Genomic DNA, 11,284 nt, shown 5'->3' with positions numbered 1-11,284 from the left:
GAACAGTTTGGCAGCCATCCATCAAACAGTCTCACTGTGTGATTTGTGCTTTCTGTTTAATGATTTTCTCTGTTTGTAAATATAATGATTGTGGCTCTGCCATCCCAGCGTACCGATGAACCCTCGTCTCAGAGGGGGATGATGAAAGCTCGTGCAATCACAAAAAGAAAAAAAAACTCTGTAGAAAAGCAGCACTGATGGTGCAGAAATGACAATAATTAGCTACGCGGGTTAGCAGCTAAACTGTTCATTTGCCTTCTCATCTAAATGATCTATTCAGCTGAATAAAACTAAAACATGTGTTCATTTTGTCTGCTTTTTATTTGCTTTGAATAAAACTTTGTTGGTACAACAACTAGRCTTATATTCTTCGTTATTTTTGATAATTTTGGTGTTTATTGTAGGTCCAGATATAGAAATGTTACTAAAATATGCAAGTTTTTTTTTAGAAATGTAATCATTTCATTAAAAAAATACAACAGAAAACAAAAATGTACCAATCAAAGATCAAATAAAATGAAAAGCAGAAAGAAGAAAAAAAATCTTATATCTGCCCCTATTATCCCAAGAATATATTCAAACAAGAGTAATTTACAAAAAAAGCTAAGCTAAATGAAAAACATCAACTCAGACAATTCATATGGATTAACATTATGCTTTTCCATATTCATTCAAAAAACTAACTTTTATCATTCTCTTTAATATGCACATAAATCCCACAATCCTATTCCCTGGATTAAAGTCTGTATGGTTAGCGTTAGCATTAGCATTGGCTGCTCTATTGGGCTCACATGCCAGTGACAGTGTGTCATAAACAAAAGCTTGATCAGCTTATGTTGTTTAAAAAAAATCTAAAATATATTTTATTGATGTTTGTAAAGAAACAAAAATTGCAGCTCAATCTGTCGGGAGGCAACGTTTAAAGAAATGAGAGGTTCCTCGGTAAATGGACGAATATTCATTTTCTTTACCTGTACAGACTTTCTGCTGTCAGCTCCAAGTTGGAATCGTTGTACAAGTAGCCAGGGATGAAATTCTTCCACTCGTGGTTGATTAAATAAGGCGTGTCGACAACCTGACGGACACAGGGAGCAGGGGAGGAAACCTTCATGATGCAGTTTTTTTCCTCTGTTTTCTGTTCTCAGTTTAAATTTTACATAAAGTTGGCAGTGTAAAAATAACCAAACATATGAATGCTTTTTTTTTTTTTACAGTTTTTTGTAATGGTAAAACTAAAACTTTTCTCAAACAAGCCGTTAGTCCACATTACTCTGATTTCTCGTAACAAAGCAGAAACCAAGGCTCAGAGTAAAAGCTGCAAGAATCAGGTTCAGTTTGAATTGTTTTAATTAAGGAGTTAAAATTTCCATTTTTATACAGAGTTCACGAGGGGACGGGGGATTTTCTTTCTTTTACATTCCCTCACAAAGGTTGTTTATCAATGCTGTACCTGCAGGTTTATTACCCCACACACATGTTCGCTATTAGCGACAGAGGTGTCAAAAGTTTTCACATTCATTACTTAAGTAGAAGTATAGATACTAGGGTTTAAAAATACTTTTTGGAAGTAGAAGTATCAGGCTTTTTATTCAAATAAAAGTATAAAAGTACTCATTTCAAAACCACAAAGTAATGAACAATTTAGGATAAAAGCTTAGGCTGTGCGCACAGCATAAAGCGTACAACCCCTCCAATTTTTCTAAAGTCAATAATGAGTATAATGTTAAATCAAAATATTAATGTTGAAAAATTTGAAATTGACTGGACTAAGTGTTTCAGCCATAATTATCTTCATTCTAGGTGACATGCATCTGCTATGTCTTGGTGGAATGTGATGGGATTTCTGTCATACAGGTCTGGTGGAGCGCATTTAATCCAATAGGGTGTCAGAATGGTATATATTTATATTTACACTTCTCATCCAACCACAATCAAATTCACTCTATCCATGGGCTCCATGCATCTGGGTAGATTTCTATTTATTTATTTATTTCTGAACAATGGAAAGATGGAATAAAAACAAGCCAAAGTTAAATAGAAATAAAACACTATTTGCACTTTTAAAAAGTAAGGAGTAGAAAGTACAGATTATTGAAATAAAATGTAAGGAGTAGAAGTAAAAAGTAGGCTGAAAAATAATTACTCCACTAAAGTATGAATAACCAAAATTACTACTTAAGTAAAGTAACAAAGTATTTGTACTTAGTTACTTGACACCTCTGATTAGTGAGTTAGCAGCCACGTATGRAAGTATGTAATGTGCAGATATTTAAACTCAGTGCAGCCACGCAGTATCAATGTCAGCTTCCTGAACTTGTGCTGACAAATCCGTTTTTGGCATCTGGTTGTTTCAAAATAAAAGCCTGATTTAATTCAGTTCATAAAAAACAAAGTATTGCGCGGGAACGCAAAGAAAAGAAATCCTTTCGTGTCCTCTCGGGGGCTCCGTATTTTTATCAACATTATTGTTGATAGAACARAAATTTCACTTCAGACCAGTTTCAGCTGTTTCTAATAACCCTTTTTTTTGCTGCAAGCAAAAAAAGAGCTAAATGAGATGTTTWTAAAAGTGTGTTTTTTTTTAAAATCGTGTTGAAGCAAAGACTCGTATAAAACCTGCGGGACAGTGGACCTCAAAGACAAGGATTGGACAAGGATAGACTAGATTTACAAACACTGTAAAAAAATATAGTTACAAAGACTCTGTGTAGGTTTTAGAAAAGTGTTCTGTCTAAAAAATGATCAAAACAACCATTAAAAGTTAWCCTGAACTTTGGTGTTAGTGAAAGTTTTATTGTTCTGTAAGGCTTTAGTCGTATTGATTTACCTTAAAAAGCTCTTTRGTGTGGAACGGCTCACAGACCAGTTTCTCCATGTTCCCTCCAGCCAAGAAGATGGCTGTCACCACTCCCATGAGCACCCAGGAGAAGATGAAACTAAATCCAACACCACTGGGGAGCAGACAGACGTATCAGTGACTGTGCTGTAACTGCTGGGCGATATATAGAATTATAGCCAAAGCTTGTCCTACATTAGCAGCTAATCTGATAGCAATGASAAGAACTTGAGCTGGTCCTTTTAAAAGGTGGTCTTACGCCATGAGAAGGGTCCCCCCTGTGTTCGAGACGCATCCCCGTGTTGTGGGCGAGGCGTGTTTGTCGTACCCCAGAGTGCCGCACAGCAGACCCAGGTAGTTGAAGGCCAAGACCAGGACCACCATGCAGCAAAGAGCGATGCAGCCGATCCACCTGGGAACATCCAGCAGAACCGAACACAGCTCAGGGTCAGGGTGTCCCGCCATGACGCAGGCAGAACTTTAGCTCCTAAMGTCAAGACTATGGTCTGAAATTATTTCCATTTTCTTCCACCCTGCACATGTTTAACAGGTGAAATAAAGTCGACGTATAATGATTTTAAATCCTTCCCTTTMACATTTAAATCATCCAGTTGGGCTCTTCAGTTGGGAATTCCTCTTTAGTCTAACTTTAGTTTTTGGGGGTGGGGGCTTAATGACCCCCACAATAATTTGATTTGGCCAATATAACCCCCAAAATAAAATTACATAATTCGATCTAACACAAAAGATAACTAGTGAAGTACACAGGTGCACATGACCAGGTACAGTCATATGAAAAAGTTTGGGCAGCCATGTTAATTTTCCTGATTTACCTTTATAAATCATTGATTGTTTGGATTAAAAATATCAGTTAAATAAATCATATAGGGGACAAACACAGTGATATTAGAGAAGTGAAATGAAGTTTATATAATTTAAAGAAAGTGTGCAATAACTGATTAAACAAAATTAGGCAGGTACATAAATTTGGGCACCATAAAAAAACCTTACCTCAATATTTAGTAGATCCTCCTTTCACAGAAATAATAGCCTCTAAACACTTCCTGAACTTACCGAACCAAATTTGTGCTCCAATAATTWGTTCTAAAGGTTTTGAAATCAATAAAATGAAAACGGTGCCCAAATTTATGCACCTGCCTAATTTTCTTAAACCATTTATTGCACACTTTCTGTAAATCATATAAACTTCATTTCACCTTTCCAATATCACTGTTTGTCCCCTATATGATATATTTAACTGATTTTTTTAATCCAAACAATCAATGATTTATAAAGGTAAATCAGGAAAATTAACAAGACTGCCCAAACTTTTTCGTATGACTACAAATTTGGAAAATTAGGACATTCAGGTATGTCGTACTATGTAAAATGTACATTTTTTTGTTACTTTTGGAAAAACTGGGGAATAAAAGTAAACCTTTTCTTCGTTGTTGAACTGACGTGGAACAGAAARGGTGCMGAGTAARTACAAAGAAAACAGGAAAGTAATGTAAATCACAGTAAACGCATTATAATGTGTTTTAACCCCAAAACAGCCTGAATCGCTTTACTAAATGATTTAAATAGGCAGAGAGAAAACATCAGAGAAAACAGAGAAAACTGAACAGGCTGAAAAATCTGACCCAAACAGAATATAAAGATATGTTTGCAGCACCAGGGGAGACTAAATTCACATTTTCCGAAGACTTTCCATTTTTCTGAATTCACAAAATGTATTTAACAGATAAAACAGTGGATTTTTGCAGGATATGTCAAGATTAAGTTTGCTAACTCCAAGTTCCTTTAGCCTGACARCTGTGCTCAGTAAACTTATATAACGTTGCCTAAATTCATAACTAACAGAAAAATAAACTGTTTTTAATTTATTTTTCTTCTCATAAAACACAAAACTAATGAAATTACTTCTGGTTCTTATCTGTTTCCCATTAGTGTGCAATTTAAAATAAATCGCTTAGATTTTTATTACACTTTTTTTGCACATTTTTAGTATCTGTTGAAAGCAATTGTTTTTTTTTAGCTCTTCTGTAGTTCATAAAACAACATTTTTACCGTTGTGAACCAAACACGAAGTWAAAAAAATGCTTTTTGAAATCTCCRTTACCTGTAAAAGTCCATTTTGTCTATTTCAGGGTAGTAGTCTTCGATCTTTGCGTGCACGTGGTTGATGAGGATGGTGAAGTTGGACAGACAGGTCTGCAGTGGGAACGCTCTGGAGAAGCTGCTGATGTTGTTGCCGACGTCGTCCATCAGATTCTGTACGCCTGAAGGACACACACGTTTATCATTTCGGCTTTACACGGATAAGACAGGCCTGCATCAARCTGAAAATACAACGTTTCGATGAGGACTCACTGCTGACAACACTTCTGGTCTGTTCTATCACCATGTGTGGCGTGTCGTTCAGCGAGGAGAAACCCTGGGAAGAGAATTGGGTTTGATGTTTCGCTGAGGTTTGACAAGCGTTGAGTTTAAAATTTGAATGTTATTAAACGGTAAAAAATAAGAGCTCCTCCACACTCACCCTTTGGACAACTGAGCTCAGATCTGTTTTCATCACGTTGTTCATCTTTTCCAGCTGCGGGTTCACGTTGGGGAGCTGAAATAAACAGGTCAAGATCTGACAAGCTGCAAAGATTTTCCTTATAGCTGGTCTGATWTATAAGATTATTTTCTTGAGAGAGCTGAAGTTTGTAAAAATATCTTTTATTTTACATTTAGGTTTTATTTTTTTTGCTTTAAGTATTCTATTTTTGTTTGTTTTTTTATATTTAAAAAATAAATCAATTTGTACGCAAATTCATGATCAATACTACTAATAAAAAACTTGTTAGCTCATGCTAGCCTGTTGTTTTCTTAAAGGCACAGTGTGTAGGATTTGTAGTTTTTAGCGACATCTAGTGGTTGAATGGTTGAATCATCCTCCCTGGTCCTCCCCCCACCCCCTTTCCAAACACAAAGGAGTTKCTACGGTGTCTCTCAGGTGTCAAAAACCTTTGATAATTCCAACCGCGATGTCTACCAGCAGCTTCAGGGCTAGTGATGTTTCAAGTGGTAAGATTATGAGCTTTAATAAGTAAAATTATCCCAGCTACAATGACAGACAACAAATATTACATTTATAGTATTACAACTAAAACCGTTTTTGACGCCGCCACCGCAGTTTGTCCTTCATGAGCCTTCGTAGACAAGATGGCGGTGCAAGATGGAGGCTGCCTGTTTGGCGACCCGCGACCATGGAGATATAAACAGCTTTTTATAAAGGTAAAAATAATAAAACAAGGTCTTTGTCTGCAATGATTAGACATGTTTTTTATTATTGTCAGTGATTTTCTCAATTTCGGCTAAAAGACTTGACAAAATCCTACACACTGTGCCTTTAAGTAATTCAACTTTTATGATTTTTCTGTTAAATCCACTAGAATGACCTTTAAAATTTTTGAAAACTACATAATAAGAATGAGAAAAAAATGCCTGAATTGTACTAGTTTGTATGAAATTCGGTATAAACTTTATACAATATTTCTTCTTGTTTACATGAATCTGGTCTTTTCATTTGTCCTGATGTGTAAAAATAATAATAAATAATAAAATTCACAGTATATTTTTTAGTTTTATAATGTCTCCTTCATTGGCCGTAAAGGTTCCCGAAAAGGCCTCGAAAAGGCCCAGGGACCACCAGTTGATAATCACAGTTGTAGCTTGTTTTGCGGCTCTGGACACATTTTATTAGTGAGCCAAGGAGCAGAAATGGCTCTTAAATATTTTAGAGGCAATATTTTATTTGAAGTTAAAAGATAACCTTTATTTTCTAGTCAGGAGCTCATTTTTACCTTCTAACTAAATCCTCTTCCTTCCTAATTCACCTTTTAATGTGGTGACACAAACTTTACTTGTGTGGAAAAATACACTTTACTATTTAATTAAACCTAAAAAAGTTTTAAGAAAGCTGCAGAGTGGAGAGCAATAACAAAAAAAGTAAAACTGATTTTAGAGGAAAATATTTTTTTCACTGAAATTCATTTAAGAAGAAATAGTTTAATGCACAACTGAAAAAAAACTTATTTTTTCAAGCAAGCTGCTGCAGATATTAGATGTTTTATTCAGATTTGTTTTACTTGCTCAGTCTTTTAACCGATCTGATGGCTGCTCATTAAAAAGACGTAAGCGTTTTTGAAGGTAATAAACACTTTGGTTCATGCTCTCGGTGTCAGCCTGTGTTTTAGTCGTTTTGTACCCGGGTGAAATTGGCTCCGACGTGCAGCCGGGACAGCGACTGGCGGATGTTGTGGCACAGCTGGGCCGTGGTGGCGTCCGATTCCTCGTCGTGGCAGCCGGGGTCGTTGAGGGTGCGGTTGATCCTGCCGCGGACCTGGCTCAGGTTGAAGTCGAGCTTGGCCACGCCTTCCTGCAGGACCACGAGAGAGGCGCTGACGTTCTCCAGGGCCTCCTTGGTTTCTCGCATGGCTGGAATCAAGCAGAACACAGATGAGACCGGAGGTGGAGGCTTCTGTTGTGAAGAAAAAAATATATATAAAAACACTCAGGCAGACGAGGTTTGATCAATTTCATAACTTGTAATTTTTGATTCATCGAAATTACAGAACCATGCTGCTGGTTTGCATCCAGAAATAGAGTGTGTGAGGTTTTTCATATTTTTTTGATTTATTTTTTGTCGGTGAATTTAAAAAAATGGAAATTTGTTGTCTTCTATTATTAATGTTGTTATTGGGGAACTTGTTTCGTTTTTTTCCYCTGAAGGTTTGTCTGGGCAGCAGCCAGTGTTGTAAACAATCAGAATATCCTGCAGCAGCTTGTAAAAAAGGAGCCGAGAACAAATAGCAAGAAAAATGTTAAAATCTGTCACAGAATTTTAGCATTTAAGCTGTTTTATGAGGAAGAAGAAACTGCAGGAAACCAGCATCCTTTGACTGTTTGCTTTAGCAGAAACCCTGTGAGGTTTGAGCTTTTAAGCCACATATATCAAACTCAAGGCCCGCGGGCCAAATGTGGCCTCCGGGTGACTCCCGTCTGGCCCCCAATTTTTATTTTATTATTATTATTTTTTACTTAATATGAAAATTGTTGCATCTGTCAATGGTAAACTTTAAATGCAACAAAATAAACAAATTTAAACAGAGAAAGTTTATATTTGTTATTCCTCTGAACTGTTGGCTTTAAGTAACTGAGCAATTTAGCTGGATAGCACAGTAATAATACCTTAAAGCAAGCTGCTATAAACCAGAGATTCTTAATCTATGGGTGCGCCACCTTGACAGCCTCAAAAGAACAACAGTTTTTAACTTTGGGCCACAGAGGGCCGTGGGACCGCATTGATTTTGAATAAGGCGCAATACACTTTCTCACCACTAGTAGCGGTAGTGCGCCACTAAGATGTTTAACAACTTTTTTAATATGTAGAAGAAGAACCCTAGGAACCTGCCGAGAATGGAAACTTATTTTAAATTAAAAGTAGAAGCAAAAATGAAGGTAATCCATCAAAAAATGCCAAAGTTTGTCACTAATATGAACAGCAGCCTCTGGTTTTACCATGTAATATTTTAAAAGTTCAAAACATTATCAAACACAGTTGCAGATACAACTTTATTTTAATTAGCGCTTTATCAAATTAATTTTTGTAATTTATTTTTAAGCATTTTGTCAAAAAGGTGTTGTTACTGTTATTGTTTTTACACTAATATGAAAAGCAGCTTCTGGTTCTACCATGCAAAAGTTTAAAAAGGCTTTATTTTCATTTGCACTTTATCAAATATATTCTTACAGATTTTTTTTAATTTGGAACATTTACATTAAATATTTTTTGAATGTGTTTATTTTATGAGCACAATTTTATTCATTGAATTGTCTTTTTTTGTTGTTTATGTTAAAAATGTTATCTTTGTGTTGATAAGACTGAGTGGTCYGTTGACTGTTGTGTTTGTTCAAATAATTGTTGTGGGCAGGTTACAATATAAAAAAATGTTTGTCATAATCATGTCTTGTGATTATTTGACAGGAGTTTTACTTAAAAACTAAATGTATTTTATTTAGTTATAATGCAAATACAATACAAATTAAACCAAGGTTTAGAATAATTATCATTTTGATCCATATGGTAATGTCTGACTGGGCCTCGTGTCACTTTATGTTGAACAAATTGGGCCCCGGGGTTAAAAAGGTTAAGAACCTCTGCTTTAAACTACATCTCCCATAATGCATGTCGATCAGCCCTGGGTTCAGAATTCAAGATGGCAGCTACTCACTACGTTTAATAGTATTACTATATTATTTATTTCAGGTTTAGTCAGTCGCACACATAGTACTTTTCAGTGTTTATAAAGAGGACGTGTTAAAACTCTGTTTAGTTAAAGTTAAACATAACGTTCTGTTTTCAACCTTTTTAAAATAAGTGAAAAAGCTTTTRCATTACATGAACTCCTAACATGTTTACCTGCCTTTCTTTAGTTGTTGAAGATGTGCAACAAACATGCAGATTTCTCATCATTCAAAGTTTTAGTTGATATAAAATAACAGGTTAGACAGACATTTGAACRAACACCTTACAGAGGGGGAACCACAGCTGAAATATTCAGATGCAGGTTAAAGTTAAAGATGGCGTTCTCTGAAAACTGCACCAGGCAAGATTTGTCTTTATGCTGTTCGAGTTAATAAAAACAACCAAATCACCAGAGCATTAACTTTAATGAGATAAAAACATCAAACTTGAAAACTGCAACTAAACAGTCCTGAAGATAATTTTCAGTGACGTCCTCGTAAATCTCAGAGGACCAGATTTAAATTTAGAGATGCGGATTTTAATTGGCATCATGATTAAGCACCACCTGTGGTTAAAACAATAAAATGTTGCAAAGTGCAGCTTTAGCGTTATAACTTTTTATTAAATTATTAATATGTATTAGAAAAGTCCAAATATTTAAGGATAAAACAGAAGGAACAAACAGCAGTCAGGGATCAACAAACTGTAGATCTGTTACTGAGACATTGTTACCTTTGATGGCTCTCTGGATTTTCACTTTGTGAAAAGCAGAACGTAAACATTATGAGGAAACGTAAAAGATGTGCTTACAAGAAAACTAAATTATTAAAAAAATAGCTACTTTCATTCAGTTTCAATTATGCAGGAACAGATCCTGAAACTATTTGCAGTCAAATTATGCCTATAAGAAGARCTATAAATGAATGCATGTACCTCCAGCCATGTTAAGCACCTGATCCAAGGCAGGGCGGACCTCCTTATCCAGCTGCTCGTGTATTTTTCCTCCTAATAACGGACCTATGTCTGGGAGAAAAGAAGCTCCAGGTCAGAACCAGTGTTTTAATTCTAGGCTGTGAAATGTTTGTTTGTTCTCAGTGAAGTTCTTCTGCAGAAACGTCTAATCTAAACCTCAAAGAAAACATTTTTAATTGTACAATAAAAGCCTCAATGTTTCACAAGTCCTAACTTTCAAGAAAAAGAAAAAGTTGAATCCTCTCAGGGGAGCCTTCATAACAGTCAGAGCTGTAACGATCTAGACCCAGTTATGTCGCTAATCAGTAGCGAGATGGGAAAAATAAATAAATAAATAAATAAATAAACAACCAAGTGTAAGAACTTACTGAATCATTTATGCCCACTTAATTCACGATCTGAGGCGAGAAGAAGGTCTACTTACTATCTAGGTCATAGATGACTTTGTTCTTGGCGGTGGCGTATTGGGATATTAGGTAATCAATTTGCTGCAAACAGGAAACACAGCAGAGAAGTCCGAGTTTGTTAGAATCATCGTGGATTTCAACTTCTTAAAAAAATAAATGTGTTTGAACTTTTTTAAAAAGGAGAAAATTATGATATAGCATGTTTGGATTTTTGGTTTTAAATCGCTAACAAAACCCACAAAAACAGTGAAATATAAAGCTTTAGTTGTTTTATTAAAACAGCTTTGCAGCTTTTGCAAAGGTGAGGTAACACGGTTATGTTTGTGGAGGTTCTCGATCATATATGGGATCTAAATAAATAAATAAATAAAAAATAAATACAGGGCAAAGTCATACTACAATTTTTTATTTTTTTCTTCACATTTTGCTTCTCATCCAAAGATAAAAAAAAATTTCCAGTAGAAAAATATGGAGTTCCAAGCTTGTAAACTCTCACATGCAGATCGCTCCATCACTTTTTAGCTCTAGGTGCTTTTGAGTCAGGTTGAAGACATTTGATTCAGAGTGAGACTGTTTACAGCAACTTTGTGATCATTAAAAAAAATAAAGTTGTTGCACAAATGTTTTCAACACATTAAAGTTCCTGTGACATGTAGAACCTTCAACTACAAAAAGTAAAAAAAAAAACAGCTTTATATTTAAAATCAACTTTTTTGAGTTTTATATCATGTTATAATGTTATACTCTTATAAAAACATGCCCAAAGCCTTGCTC

The 11,284-nt window shown here is 35.3% G+C and overlaps 1 protein-coding gene across 4 annotated transcripts in view; it reads right to left on the bottom strand.

Annotated features, from left to right (window-relative positions):
- The window catches only part of prom1a (prominin 1a), a gene marked incomplete in the record, with an annotated part of 88,690 nt that overhangs the window by 22,665 nt on the left and 54,741 nt on the right, over positions 1-11,284 (bottom strand). For all 4 annotated transcript variants that reach the window (XM_014028794.1, XM_014028795.1, XM_014028798.1 and 1 more), the window contains 9 exon segments: positions 972-1,075; positions 2,828-2,951; positions 3,096-3,248; positions 4,959-5,118; positions 5,210-5,273; positions 5,379-5,453; positions 7,092-7,321; positions 10,065-10,154; positions 10,528-10,591. In XM_014028794.1, the coding sequence (XP_013884248.1) occupies positions 972-1,075; positions 2,828-2,951; positions 3,096-3,248; positions 4,959-5,118; positions 5,210-5,273; positions 5,379-5,453; positions 7,092-7,321; positions 10,065-10,154; positions 10,528-10,591 (1,064 nt within the window).

Source organism: Austrofundulus limnaeus, unplaced genomic scaffold, assembly GCF_001266775.1.
Source record: "Austrofundulus limnaeus strain Quisiro unplaced genomic scaffold, Austrofundulus_limnaeus-1.0 Scaffold808, whole genome shotgun sequence".
Classification (NCBI taxonomy): Eukaryota; Metazoa; Chordata; class Actinopteri; order Cyprinodontiformes; family Rivulidae; genus Austrofundulus; species Austrofundulus limnaeus.
The sequence above is the reverse complement of the archived record's forward strand: the minus strand, read 5'-3'. Positions and strand labels throughout refer to the sequence as shown.